The 16,257-nt window shown below is 33.1% G+C and overlaps 1 protein-coding gene across 2 annotated transcripts; it reads right to left on the reverse strand.

Moving 5' to 3' along the window:
* Nucleotides 1–2,057: 2,057 nt before the first annotated feature.
* LOC108473479 (leucine--tRNA ligase, cytoplasmic) lies at nucleotides 2,058–6,216 on the reverse strand. Of its 2 annotated transcripts, none has more exons than XM_017775055.2 (3): nucleotides 5,888–5,942; nucleotides 2,518–5,796; nucleotides 2,058–2,388 (listed from the first exon to the last, which is right to left on the reverse strand). In XM_017775055.2, exons 2-3 carry the CDS (start codon nucleotides 5,775–5,777, stop codon nucleotides 2,385–2,387), a joined length of 3,264 nt encoding a protein of 1,087 aa, XP_017630544.1. In that variant the 5' UTR covers nucleotides 5,778–5,796; nucleotides 5,888–5,942; the 3' UTR covers nucleotides 2,058–2,384. The 2 variants fall into 2 exon arrangements, with proteins under 2 accessions (XP_017630544.1, XP_017630545.1); XM_017775056.2 differs by having other exon boundaries at nucleotides 2,084–2,388; nucleotides 5,898–6,216.
* Between the last annotated feature and the right edge of the window lie 10,041 nt (nucleotides 6,217–16,257).

Below are 16,257 nucleotides of genomic sequence, written 5' to 3' on the forward strand. Positions count from 1 at the left end.
TTTTTTCCAAATAATTAATATTGTTAATTACTCGATAAAATTTTTGACGTGTTTTTTAAACAAAAATTAGTTTAACAAAATAATGATATGTTAAGTTAGAATAAGTTTTAAATAATAAAATTTCTAACAAACTTGTATTAAAATTTTTGTTAATTACTCTATAAAATTTTGATTAGTTTAACAAAACAATGATATGTTAAGTTGAATAAGTTTTAAATAATAAAATTTCTAACAAAATTGTATTAAAATTTTTGTTAATTACTCGATAAAATTTTGACATGTTTTTAAACAAAATATTAGTTTAACAAAACAATGATATGTTAAGTTGGAATACATTTTTGTTAGAAATTTTATTATTTAAAACTTATTACGACTTAACATATCATTATTTTGTTAAACTAATATTTTGTTTAAAAAAACACGTTAAAAACTTTAATAGAGTAATTAACAATATTAATTATTTGGAAAAAATTATAAAAAATAGGACCAAATATTATTGTAGAAATTCAAGTATAAAGATTAAATTTTAATTTTAGGCCTAGTAGAGGGACCAAAAGTGATATAAGACCAATTTTTTGTAAAATGCAAAAAAAAAAAAGGAAATGTGCAGGGTGTTGTGCCTACTTGTCAGGCACGACTTGTCGTGCCTACCGACAAAGCTCAATTGCTTTGTATTTTTTATCCGTAAAACCCGTATTTTTATCTATATATTAATATAAATATTAAAATAATATAATAATAATTTTTTAAAACAAAAAATAATAATAATAATAAAATAATAGGTTGTGCTTGTCAGGTAGGCACAACCCCAAAAAGTATACCATTTTCGTAATTAATCTGACTGACAACCTATTTTGGTGTATAAATTTTTTTTTTATAATATTGGGGTAAAAAATTTAACGATTTTCTTTGCTTATTTAAGCGGGTTTAGTAACAATAAAAACTCATTTTCGAAATTATTTACGGAAATAGGTCATTTCTAAAAATAATAATCGGTATAGATTCAAAACTTAAAAACACGCTGACTTGAACTTGTTTTCAAGGGATAATTCAGAAAAACACTTCCACCTTAACACTTTTTTTCTTGTGTCAAGCAAAAGCGCTCTGACATGAACGCATTTTACTAAGAACTGCTGACAAGGACGTACTTTTGGCTGTGTTTTCCCTCAGCGGCCAGAAAAAAAAAGTATAAAAACCCCATCCATTTTTCCACACAAAATTTATTATTCTTCCAAATTTCTCTCAAAATTTTCAAAAAAAGCTCTCAAAGTTCTCTAAATCTTTTATTTGTCCGAATTATTAATAATTTTTTATAATTTTTAAAAATTTAATCTTGTTAATAATGACCCGACAATTAATTCATCTGTATAATAAATATATTTTCGTTGACCAAATTAAAATGATAAGAGTTAATTTCATTTTTTAATATTATTTAATTTTTATAATTTAATTAAATCTTAAACCCTAATCAAACCTAAAACCCTAAACTTAAGCCGTAATTAGCAAATAATCCACTGAAACATGAAAGTATTTTTCTAGGTTATCCCTTCAAAGCTCTCTAAATTTTTTATTTTTGTCTGAATTATTTTTTTATAATTTTTAAGAAATTTGATCGTATTAACAATGACCCGACAATTAATTCATCTGGATGATAAATATATTTTCGTCGACTAAATGAAAATGATAAGGGTTAATTTCATTTTTTTTAATTTCAATTTTATAATTTAATTAAACCCCAAACCCTAATCAAACCCAAGAAACCTAAACCTAGGCCCTAATTAGCAAATAATTCACTAAAGATTACATGGCCAAAAGCGTATCCACATCAAAACGCTTTGCCTGACACAAAGAAAAAAACATTGATGTAGAAACGTTTTTTTGAATTATCCCTTAAAAGCACGTCCACATCAGCACATTTTTAAATTTTAATCCATACCAATTATTATTTTTAAAAACGGCCTATTTCCAAAAATAAATTAAGAAATGGGCCTTTATTGGTATTAAGCCCTATTTAAGCTTCCATACATGTAATTCAAAAACTGGAAAAGCGCAAGAAATACTATCCCGATCCAAACACACAGGGTAAAGGAAGAACCACTAACATTCAATCAACTGAAATATAATCTGTTCTTTTACTTGCTTTTAAAACATCATCGCTGTAAAAAGAAAATAAATAACAAAACTGGATAAAAAAGATCAAAAGAACCAAAAAAAAAAAAAAGAGGCAAATACATAGTTCGGTAAAGGCAGATATATAGAACTGGAATTACAACCAATGAGAGAGTTAAATAAATATCTGATCCAGATAGCAGGAAAATGTTTCAACTTCAATGACTAGTGCCGCTTGAGAGCATTAGGATGCAACATTTCTGGAACACATTTGCTTACCTGCATATAGCAATAAACTCCAGTTTTCATTCAAGTGACCATTTGTTGCTAAAATACCGACTACATAATATAGATGCAGAGAAACACATGACTAAGTTGAGAAAAACAATGCATGCTAAAATGACTCACCTTGGCAAGAAGATTGCAGTTGGATTTCCAGGGGATGGAGGATTCTGGTTTAGCAGGGATGCATGTGTACCAGCTTTAGCACTAGCATCAGAGTCAGTGAATGACAGTACTTCTACCTCTTCAAGACCAAGTTGTCTTTTGATCAAGTCCAAGTTCTCTTTGAGGACGTCAATCTCTCCAAAGGGAAGTTTCAAATCCAGAGCTTGGACACCAATTTTAATAGCCTCATCCTTCTTGAACCTCAAGAATGGCATACATTGTTTCTGGATCTTTTTGAAGTCTGCTGCCTGACCAACAGTGCTCCCCTGTAATGCTTTCATTATCTCCCCATCTGATGCAAAAGTTCGGGCATTACTGTCAAACTTGCTTTGGAGAATCTGCAAACACTCTGCTTGCCATCCTTCGAATTTCTCATTCACATAGATTAGGCCTTTTAACTTGTCCTCAGATAGTGATGTAACTGGAGCCCCTTTCTTATTAGATTTCTTTGAGCCCAAAATCTGCTTATTCAGCAGCTTTCTCATCAACACAATGGAATCCTGCAGATACTTATTGGCACTCTTGAGTTTAAGATCTGGAGAACCAGCTGATGGCCAGCCAGCTTTTATCACAAAGCCATCCTTCTTCAGAAGCTCTCTCCAAACAAACTCCGCATAGTGAGGGCAGACTGGAGTGATAAGCCTAGTCTGCACATCCATAAAACGCCATACAAGGTCACGGTTCATGCCCCCGCTGCCACAAGAGAACCTATACTCATCCCTCGCAGTTTGAAGATCATAAAAGCCAGTTTTGAGAGCCTCTCGAAACATGTAATCTTGATAATTTTTCTCAGTCATCTTGACGGCGATGTTTATCTCATTTTCAAAAACCCGATCAGCATAGGTAGATGGAGGACCTGTCCTCAATGACGATTCCGCAGCCAGAATCTCTTCCATCCATGCAATCTCTTTTGTAAGGCGCAAAATTGCAGTATTGGCCGTCTCAAACACAAAGTTTGCATCATCCACGCCATCCCCAGCATCAGCTAGAGAGAATCTAGTAGCATCAGCAGAGAATTCCTCAATTGCCTGGCGCAATGTCCTGAAATTTCCAGTAGACTTGGACATCTTCTCTGAATTGAGCATAATATGTCCATTGCACCTGAATCCACGAGGCCAATGATCTTTGGACATGATTGCTGTGTGGTTGTAGATACAAAATGTCAAATGGTTCTGGATAAGGTCCTTTCCAGACACTCGTAGATCGAAAGGGTACCAGTATTCAAATTCCTGCTTCATCTTATTAAGAGTAGCAGCTGGGATATTTGAAGATTTGGGATAGGGACCACCACAGAAGAGAAATTCCCATACCTCATCTGTCATCTGGGCAGGTTGAACCAGATCAGCACTTTTTCCATACATGTCCCCATTTTGTAAAAGATGAGCAACTGTGTAATAAGCCATGTAAATGGTTGAGTCAGATAATGACTCAACAAGGAATTCTTCATCCCAAGGAATGCGAGTCCCAAGGCCAAAGGATCGTGAGCAAGCCCATTGGTTCAGCCATCCTAACGTATGTTCAAAGCCATGACGTGTCTCATCAGAGTATAGATTCATATTGGATAAGCACTCCTCAGACAATTTTTTCCATTCTGGTTCCCCGTATGTGATGTACCATTGATCTGTAAGAGCCACAACACACTCATCACCAGACCTTGACATGACCTTCTTCTCAGGCTCACTATAAATTATTGCCTGGCCTGTCTCAATCAGTTTGGTCCTCAACAGTGGCTTAGCTTCCTGGACTCTTCTTCCAGCATATTCTCCAACAATCATAGTTCCCTCTGTAAAACCTCTCAAGTACACCAACCTCTTTGCCTCAGCAAGTTTGTCTTTCTCATTCTGACTTTTAATTTTAAGATCCAGACAAACCTTTTCAGCTGCCCTGTCTCCATACTCAGGGATGTCAATGATGGGTACAATCTCAAAAGGCAACACCCACTCATCTTTCACCCCAAACTTTGCCCGAAAAGCAGGTTTTGCTTTTAAATCTTGTAAGGCCATATAATCATCAGGAGCATCACTAGGAACACTGGTGACTATTCCGGTACCTTTGTCTGTTAGAATGGTCAACATCGGAAGAGCATATATGATTTCATTAAATGAGAGAGGAGACTTTACTGGAAGCCCAATCAGGTCATAACCAGTCAGCTCAACCAAGCAAGTAGGCTTCTCGGGGACACGGGAGAGCTTCTGATAAGCAAGGTTGAGTGCTGCCCTCTCAGTCAGAATAAATACGTCAGTGTCATTGATTTCAAAGGCTCCATATTTCCCATCAGGCAATACCCAGCAATTTGTTTGCCCATACATGGTTTCAGGCCTCAATGTTGCAGCAGCCAAAAACACTTTTTTCCCTTCCAAAACACGCATTTTAGCCGGAAAAGGTGACACTACTTCCATTTTGATAATAGTATACTCTTGAGGCTGAACACCTTCACCAGTTGCCCTATCATGATCAGCACAAGGCTGACCGTCTAAAGGAGAATATATGGTATACCTCATATCTTTAACGATCTTACCCAGCGATTTCAACTTCCTCATCTGCCACTTAACAAAAGAATCAAAAAATGGATTCATATCCGTAGTCACAAACGACCTTCTCCAATCACAACCTAAGCCAAAGGCCTTAAGGTCTTCCACTGCCAATGGCGGAAAAAACTTCAACCATTCATATGGGTTTTGAAACTTGGATATCTCACTATCTGAAAGTCCAAAACTCCTCATAATTTCCCACTGAAAAATCTGTCCACTAGACTTAGACGCTGCTTTAGACTTTTTCCCTTTAAACTTATCAGGTACCACATTGGCACCCTCATTTGGGTCAGATTCTTCTTTTGGGTTAGGTTCCTCCTCTACAACCTCGTGAGGAAAAGCTGGTGGATTACCGAATTGTTGGATTTCTCTAGCAAGTTTATCAGCAGAAGCCTTAATTGGCATACCAGTACAGTGAAAAGCAAATGGCAATAACACATTCGCGCCTCTTAATCTATGGTAAGCAGCAGCAAACTCGAGTTTGGACAGAGAAAAGGCATGACCTAGATGTAAAAAACCATTCATATAAGGAAACGGAAAGTTCCCAAAGAATTTTTCACCTGGTTGAGGTGGTTTTTCAGCAGGTTCAGCCTTGAAAACATCTTTTTCATCCCACCAAACTCTAACCTTTGACTCGATTTCAAGTAGTTTGTCTCTCCTTGCAAAGCTCTTGCCTCCCTCTGTTGCCATCTCGTGAAACCGATGGAATCTGTAAAAAGACCAAAACAAAACCTCCAATTCATAAAAACGAAATAAATAACAAAATGGAAAAGCAAGAATCTTTGATAAAGAAAGTGTGCCTGAGTTTACTGAGGAAGATGGCGTTAAGCCTACGGGCGGGCTGAGATCGAATTATCTTGGCGGCGGAAAACAAGAAATAAGTGGAGATGAGAAGATAAAAGAGGAAATATCAAGACTGAGTTGAATCACTATTCACTTTATATACAAACCAGGGTTAGTGTCTCATTTGTTTCCTACAGTTTTTTAGGGTTTAAAACTAAAACAGCCTCATCCAACCCGACCCGATCTAACAAGTAAGATGTAGTTTAGTTTGTTGAAATGTAATGAACGAGGAATAGATTGAAAATTTTTATTTAATAACTATAAAAATACAATTCGCTAAACATACGAATAATTATAAGAATATTACTCTTTATCAAATATTAAAGATACGAAAATTCTCTTTTCTATTTACAAGAATAAAAGGTGTACTTGATTATTTCAAATACAAAAACAACTTACTATTCGACTTTAATAATCTATATTAAACAATTTTGATGATTTTATATGATAGAATTTCGATAAAATATGTTTAATATCTCATAAATTTAACATGTTTATTGTCTCTAAGTAGACTTGTTCATGGGTTGAGTCACGAGAAACTTGGCACGAAGGTCTGCCCAAAAAGTAAGAGAGTTTGAGTAAAATATAGACAAAAAAATGGGTTTGGATAAAAAATTAGGCCCGTTTAGAAAACAAGTCGGGCTTCAAGTAAAGCTTTTTTGGCCCGAGCCCAGCCCGAATATACAAAAAAATATTATTTTCTTACTTTTTTTTATTGTTTTCTTTTTTTTTTAATCTATTTTGCTACTATTTCACTATATATTGTTACTATTTTGTTGTTATTATTTAAATATTATATAATTATTATTTTATTATTAATTTTGTTACTATTTTAGAGGCATTTGATTATTAAGTTGCACTTACCTTTTATATATATATATATATATATATATATATATATTTAAAAAATTAATATGGGTGAATTAGATCAGACCCGAATCTAGCAAAATGGGCCTAAAATTTTGGTTGAGCCCAACCCATGAACACCTCCATCTTCAAGGTTTAAACTTGTGTCTCTTTTGGGAATATAATGTGCCCACTTGATTATTATTTTTAAAAATCGATATATTAAATTTATAAGATATTTCATATTAAAATAATATAATAAAATATTTTAAATTTATTATATTTTAATTAACCCATAAAGAGGATAATGCGTTGAAACACAATCAAACCAATGTCCTCCTACCTTAATAATAATACATATTTTAATTGAACTAAAATTCAATCCTAATATTATGAAAAGGTTAAATGTGATTACAATTAACTAAATATTGTTTTGAAAAATATTAACCAAATATGTTTTCTAGAATGAAACGGTTAAACAAAATCTGTACAAGAGAATTAAATGCAAACAATTAAAACTCTAGCACACAGGTTTTAAATTTCTTTCTTTTTCTTTATTCTCCACAACATTAATAATTTATTGTTTTGAATAATTTTAATGAAAATTTCAAAGTTTTAAAAGCATATGAATGTAAAATTATGTAGATAACTTAATATTTGGTTTCTTTATACTCTATCATAATTTAAGTTATTTATATATAAAATTAAAATTTTTTATACTGAATACATATATCTAACGTGGTCCTTTGATAGCTTTTCCACGTCTGAGTTGTGATTACTGTAGTTACTGTGCTATTGCTTATCTGCATGATATTCGCAAATTCTCATCTAGATTTCTCCAATCTCTTTTACGTCAGATGTGGGGGTTAGATGGTACTGTTTGTGTAATTGGTCAATCAGATAATTACTACGCTGTACGATTCACCAACCGCCATGACATGCACTTTGTTTTGGATGGCAGTTTATCGTCGGTGTACGCCGCCACCTTACTTGTGACATCGTGGACTCGAATCGCATGCTCTCTCAGAACCTATCAGAACAGTTCCGGTGTGGGTTCAATTTTGGGGCTGCCTTTTGAGTATCAAAACCCACGTGCTGCAGCAAAAATCGGTAACTTACTAGGCGAAGTTTTCTATGTTGATTGGCAACAGATTGAACCACGTAATCAGGGGTGAAGACAGGGGGTTGGCGTGGGCTTCGATCCCCCTAAAATGTAAAATTATTTTTTAGGCTTTTAAATTTTTTTAAAAATTTTAAATTAGTAAAGGTAAAATTACATTTTAGCCCCCCTAAAATTATAAAATTTTAATTTAATCCTTTATAAATTATAAATATATAAACTATCAAAAATTAAAATTTCATCCAACCCCCCTAAAAAAAATTTTTAGCTTCGCCTCTAGGCGTAACATTAGCTTCTTGTGGATATGGGTAGGTTTGAATCCCTTCTTGGAACCCCTTCCTACCTGGTTGTTTCTTACAACGTGATGACGGCGTAGAAGTTTGGATCCCTTTTCGTTATGAACGTATTTGTAAAATCAGTTTGCATGGTAGGAGAATTGGTCACTCAAGGAACTAATGTTTATCTTCGGTTATTTTACCTAAATGACCTGAAAAAAAAAACAATTGTAAAAATGACATAAGCTTAAAAATAATTACCAAAATAACCTAAAATAAACAGTAAAATGGGGTTAGGGGACTTCAAGGGCCGATATCACCTTGCATTTTGGCCCAATCATTGTTTGTTGATTATGTCAGGCTTAAAAAATACTTCCTGGGTTGGGAGACTTTAATGGCCAGCACTTATGTATTTTTTTCAAAACGTAACATATTGGTATACATTTATACCAGTATTTGAAAAAAAAATGAGTTAGGGGAGACAAGTCGCTGACACCATTTTAAGTATTCAAAAAATAATTTTTTTTTGTGCTGGCACATAAATGGCTAGCACCCACTTTATCAAATAAAAAAAAATTGATTAGGGGAAATAGATGGCCGACACCACCTTATTCAGAACCCGGAAATAATTTTTTGGGTGCTGGGACACTAATGGTTGACACCTCTATACTAATTTTTTAAAAAAAAATTGTTTGAGTGCTGGGACACTAATGGTCAACAACTCAGTATTAGGTTTTATAAAAAAAAATTGGTGCTGAGACATTGATGGTTGGCATCCTTGTACCAGATTTGAAAAAAAAAATTTGGGTGTTGGGACACTAATGGCCAACACCCCTTCAATATATAAAGTTTTTTTTTTCTTTTTATCTTCCATTTTAGCTTTTTGTTTGCTTTATCAATTGAAGAGGAGGCAGAAATATTAGTTTTGTTTGTTTACTTTATCAATATTAAAAATATCAGTTTTATTTGTTGAGGAGGAAGTAAAAATTGTTGAAGATGAGTTCCCAAATTCTATTTGTTTATGTTCATTTCGATGGAGAAATGATAAATCCAACTGAAGAAGGTTGTGTTTTTCAAAGTCGGCAAAAAATCAGAATGATATTCAACAAGCATATTTTGTTGGCGTATTTGAAACAGAAGATCAGTACAAAGATAGCTACCCGTTGCGAGAAGCAAATGTTGAGATTATTTTACAAATTTTTTATTTCAACAGGTCCACTCAAGTTCTCGGAAAAGGAGCTTGTAGATGATGATGATATAAGGACAATGATGGCAATTTATTTGTAACACACCTAACCCGTATCCGTATCCGATGTCGGAACAAGGTCACGGATCATTACCAGACTTATAGATCAACACGTCAAACATTTCATGCTCATAAATCATTCAATTCAAAAACCATCCAGTAATCATCATATAGTCCCTAATGCGAGCCCTCAAGGCCCCAAATAGACATTAAAAGTGGTTTGGGACTAAACCGGGTTCTCTAAGAATTTTTAGGAAAACATGAAAATTTTTCAAAGTGTAGGGGACACACAGCTATGTCCGACCCTATAACACCCTTAACCCTTATTCATCGCCAGAACTGAGTTACAGAGTATTACCAATAAATACAGAATATTTACAGAATTAATTATATCATTTACCGAAACATACGTAGCGTTTCTCAATTTGGACCCTCGAGGCCCAAATCGAACATTAAAATTGAGTCGAGACTTAATTGGGGTCTCATAAATTTTTTTGCAAAATATACTAAATTTCACTTATGTACAGTACCTACACTCCTGTGTGGCCTTTAGACATGCCCATGTTTCAGGCCGTGTCTCATTTAAGGTGCTCTCGGACTTGCACACACGGCCGTGTCACACACCCGTGTGCTAGGCCTTGTGGTTAAATTAATTTTCAAAAAAATAGGTGCAGACTTCACACGGTCGTATTGCATGCCCGTGTCTAAGGCTGTGTCATCCACACGGCTGAGACACACGCCCATGTTTAAGGCTGTGTCATCCACATGGCTGAGACACACACCCGTGTCTCTGGCTGTGTGTTAAATTCTGGACATTTTGTTTTGCAAATTTTAGAAACAGGGGACACACGGCTAGATCACATGCCCATGTACCACACGACCTAGACACACGCTCGTGTGTCTACCCATGTGAACAAAATAAGGCCATTTCCTAGCCTCATTTCTTACCCAACCTTTTCATTTTTCCTGGATTTCAAGTAAAATCTAACCGTAACATATATAAAAAACATAAGTATTTTAGCCACTCCCATGGCTAAGTTATCTATTTATCATTTACATACCATCATTTAACTTAGTTAGTCTATACATGCCATTACCAAAATAAGATTTTCATTTATACCAAAATCAAGGAGTTGATAGTGTGATGATTGCTCCGACCGATTTCCAACCTTTACAAGCTCTAAGCACTATAAAACAGGAAAAATAAAACCTAGTAAGCATTATATGCTTATATAACTAAAATTACACTTACCAATCATATTTAACATTTAAAACTTATACAAAGCTTATATCCATCAATTTGGCAAATTTGATTAGTCACAAACACTCAATCAACATGTTAGTCACAAATATACCAAAATGCATAGATGAGCTCATCATACCACATAAGTGTTTTATCCGTTGAACCATTGAATTTCCAATGGATATTTCAAGTAGTACACTCGAGGTGTACAATTCCATTATCCGTCAATTCCTATCCAGTAGTACCGTCTAGGTACACTCTCGAGTCACATATCATACAGCAGAATTACCAGTCTAAGCTAAATTCTAACTGTAGCACATATACTCTAAGGGCTTTGTCGGATTACCAGTCTAGGCTAAATCCTTGTATGACAAAGAATTCCCTATAGAGTTCATTCTGGATTACCAGTCCAGGCTAAATCCTTGTATGACAAAGAATTCCCTATAGAGTTCATTTTGGATTACAAGTCCAGGCTAAATCCTGTCAATTAGAATTACCAGTCCAGGCTAAATCATAATTGAAATATATACTCGAGAGACTCATTTCAGATTACCCGTCCGGGCTAAATGCATTCTACAACACGTGCAGTTATATCAGGGAAATCACATTTATCCATCGAAACTCAATATTCAAATAAATTTTATCTCTTTTTCAATCATTTTACATCATATACATACTTCATGCCTTACAATGTTCATGCTTAATGTACATATAGTTCACATATAATATTTCGTACAATTCAACAATCAAATCAACACATATTCATGCTTATTTAAGTTATACGAACTTACCTTGATAATTGTTCATATCTATTAATCCGAAACTTTCTCTTTTCTTCGATCTTTCTCTTTGTTTGGTATTTTCGAATCTATATAAATGAATTTAATCATCAATTTAATACTTTTTATATTCAATTGAACCCAATTCATATTCTAGGCAAAAGTATCATTTTGCCCCTAAACTTTTAATTAATTCTAATTTCATCCCTAGGTTCGGAAATTGAAATTCATACAATTTACTCCTTATTCCAAGCCTAATCAAAATTCTAACATAACTTTTACAGAACATATTTTTAATAAAATTTATAATTTTTCCTTGAATTTCATCACTTTTCAATTTAGTCCCTAAACATGTTTCCATCAAAAATCACTTTGTAAAAGTTGTTTATCTATCAACAACCTTTCATTTTCCACCATAAACTTTTAAATTTTAGCATATTCATCCATGGGAAATTTTATATACTTTGATATCTGTTCAAATTAACCCTCCAAATAGAGAAATTAAGCTTTCTCGATCTAAAAAATATAAAAATTACTAAAACCAGGACATAAGAACTTACCACTTTATGCTTGGAAAGCTTGTTTTCTCTCTCCTAGGGTTCATGTGTATTTTTGATGAAGAAGATGATATAAAATGATATTAATTTCTATTTTAATATTTATCATATTATTAACTTTTCTATTTCCAATTTAGTCCCTAACCTTTTCTAATTTTTCCATGGATGATTCACCAAAAATATCTACATATTTTTCATCAATGGTTTAAGTACTATTTAAGGACCTCAAGTTTTGAATTCTATACCTATTTAATCCTTATAGCTACTAGAATCCAAATTTGACATTTTATGCTTTTGCAATTAGACACGTAATTGATAAATTTTTCCTATCAAAATTTTCATACAATCTTCTTACCATTTTACCAATCATTTCATAATATTAAAATATTTTATCTTTTCGGCTCGGATTTGTGGTTATCGACTTTACTGAAATTGGACTGTTACAGACCCCATGTAACTCACTAACCTGGGTCACACGGCCAACACACACGCTCGTGTGCCAGGCCGTGTACCCTTCGAAATGGCATCACACGCCCGTGTGCCAGGCTGTGTGCTAGGCAGTGTAAAACTTGGAAGGTATACTGATTTGTGCCACACGGCCAAGCCACATGCCCGTGTGCTAGGCCGTGTGAAGCTGCTGACTTGTTTTCTATAGAAGTATCAGGGGACACATGGCCGTGTGTCACACATAGCTTAGACACACGCCCTTGTCTCTTCTCTTGTAGACAAAAATAAGCCATTTTCCAAGCCATATTTCCTCACCCACATTGGTACCAACGTATACACATCAATTAGCACATAACCATGGCATAAATACGACTCAAACCAACCAATATCAAGTATATATATATATATATATATCATGTATTATCCACACATACCACATAATATCCATAAGCACATTCATTTAACCACTTTTAAACATACAAAATATACTTTCAAATCTACCTAAATGGTCAATTTCATATACTAGATATTGTGCCTAACTTAGCATGCATACATATTCTCAATTTCAACCATTTGGTACCTTAAATACCAACTCACAATACACAACATATCATAAAGACATTTACACCTATTTACATATCAAAACATATACCATTTTCAAGCCAAATCACTTGGCTAAATACATAACAAAACATATAGGTCACATTAGTCAAAATACCTATACATGCCATTTAACCCGAAATATAAATTCCAAAGTACCAAAATAAGATTTTGATAATGTGACGCGATCCTTGACGACTTCCAATTCAAACTAGCTTCTGAGACACTATAAAACACGAAAAAAATAAATGGAGTAAGCAATTAAGCTTATAAGTTCGTAAAACATAGAATTAAACTTACCACATAACCACATATTTATGTAAGTAACTTAATTCAATTTGGCCAAAGCCTATCACATAAACATTCATCAAGTTAACCATGTATACGATTAAAACCTGAGAATCATGTATGAATTCAACAATTATTAAAATTCCATGTACATGTAACATTTATACCATATATCCATATATCATATATATACCATCTTCATGTAATTACCTGTAATAGTTCATTTCAAACTTGTATATTCCCGTAATAACACTATGCTAGTTGAACCACTTAGAATCTCGTTAGATAGCGGGCAGTACACAAGAGGTGTACTGAACTATAATCGATCAATTCTTGTACATGTAGGCTCATACGAGCGATAAACGGTAAGCTCTTCTGAGTTGAAAATATCGATAAGCTCATACGAGCTGCAAATCGGTAAGCTCATACGAGTTGTGGTGAGTTCGTAACAAATGCAGGACCTCAACCAAATAACCCTAATGACATGTCATTTGTATCTTACGAATTCTTAAGGTTCAAACCTCGGTATTCTTCGTACATTGTTGGTTATGCGTTCAATAGTTATACATAATAATTAAACTAATAGCATACATATATTTCAATCAAAGCATATAAATACACAAATTATTTACATAGACTTACCTTAAACTCGTACAATAGAAAAATGATCGTTTACTCGATAACTTTGTCTTTCCTTCGATTTAAATCTATACGTCACTTTTCTTGATCTATATAATCAAATTTAACTAATCCCAATCCATTCAATTTAATCCAAAATTCATGTTATGAAAAAATTACCATTTTGCCCATATACTTTTGACCTTTTTACAATTTAGTCCCTAGGCTCATAAAAAATGAAATTCACGAAATTTCAACACACTCAAGCCTAGCTGAAAATCATATATGCTCATATCAGCCCATACATTTCATAAATTCACACATTTAATACAAAATTTTCATATTTCTTAATTTAACCCCTAATTGACAATTTTAACAAAAATCACTTAACAAAAATTGTTTACTTAACAACAAGGATTCATTTTCTTCCATTAAACTTCAAAACCTTAACATTTTCATCAATGGAAAAACTCAAACTATACAATAGTTTTGCAAATTAGCCCCCTAGTTAGCTAGGTTAAGCTATAACGATCCTGAAAACATAAAAATAATTAAAAACGGAACTAAATTGCACTTACATGCAAGGAATAACTTGGCTGGAAATTTTCTCTTCTCCCAAGGCACATTTGGCTAGCACAATGAAATTGGAAGGAAGATGATAGCTTTTCCTTTGTTTTGTTTTATTATTTTTTCTCATTAATTGACTAATTACCAAATTACCCTTACCTAACTTTAAAAATTACTCAACTACCAAGCCATACACATCCACTAACTCATTTAATGGTCTTATTACCATATAAGGACCTCCACTTTAAATTTCTATAGCTATTTAATACCTTTCGCTAATAGAATACAACTTTCGTACTTTATGCGATTTAGTCCTTTTTCACAAATTGAGCATACAAACGATAAAATTGCTTAACAAAATTTTTATGCAATAATACTATCATGCTGTAGACCACAAAATAATATTAAAATAAATTTTACAACCTCAAATTTGTGGTCCCAAAACCATTGTTCTGATTTCACTAAAAAAGGGTCATTACATTATTGCCCCCTGAGATGGATAATCCCAGCCCGATTGAGTTTCTAACAGCCCGATTTTGGGTCTAGTTAGAACAATAGTTTCAGGACCACAAAGCTGACGTAGTAAAATTTATTTTTATTAGATTTTTATGGTCTACAGTTTTATGAAATAATTTCGTGAAAATTTTGTTCGAAAATTTTGACGTTTGGGCACTCAATTTAGTTTTAAGGACTAAATCGTAAAAAGTGTAAAACTTGAATTCTAGATGTTAAAGGTGTAAAATTACTATGAGATTTTAAATTAGAGGTCCTTATATGATAATTAGACCATTAGTTAAGTTTATGGACAAAAATGGACATGATTAGGTGAAATTTTAAAGTTTGGCAAAAAGGGCATTTTGGTCATTTAGTAATTAAATGAATTAATAAGCAAAATGAAAGCGAAAATTTGTTCATCTTCTCTTACCTTGTGCCGAAATTTGAAGGTACTCGATAGCTAGGGTTTTTTCACTTTTAAGCTTGATAGTAAGTACATCCTAGCCCCATTTTCAATGCTTACGTTTTTGAAGTCGTCATCACTCGATCTACCTATTTCTACCATTAATTTAAGATGTGGTTGATGTATAGGTTTAACCTATGTTATAAATATGTGTATTTTGATGTTTAATGATAGATTATGCATGTTTGATTGGTGATAAACAACTTTTACTCGGTGATTTTTGATGAAAATGCATAAAAAGGACCTAATTTTAAAAAGCTATGAAATGGGTAGTAAAAATCCAATTTAATGGAAAAAGTGGACTACTATAAGCATGAAAATTGTCCGGCTAAGCTTGGGTTACCAAGAAATTGAACACATTTCATTTTACGACATAGGGACTAAAATGTAAAATGTCAAAAAGTTAGGGACAAAATGATAATTTTGTCTAGGATGTAAATTAATGTAAATGTATGTGTAAAATGATGAATTGATAGTCGAATTTGCTTATATAGACCCTGAACAACCGATTACGGAACTAGATCAAGGAAAATAAAAAGTCTCAGATTAGTTGAGTTTCAAATACGAACTATTCTCAAGATAAGTTCGTGTAATTTAATTTGGTATGTTATTATGTTTTAGTTGAATTATGTGATTGAGATAATATATATATATATATATATATATATATATATATATATATATGATGATACACACTATGAAATAATCACAAGATGGTAAATATGAATAAAATGTCATTGTCCCGGTCGAACATTGTATTTTGATGGATTATAAAATTTTTCT

This window comes from Gossypium arboreum, chromosome 11 (genome assembly GCF_025698485.1).
Source record: "Gossypium arboreum isolate Shixiya-1 chromosome 11, ASM2569848v2, whole genome shotgun sequence".
NCBI classification, from domain to species: Eukaryota; Viridiplantae; Streptophyta; class Magnoliopsida; order Malvales; family Malvaceae; genus Gossypium; species Gossypium arboreum.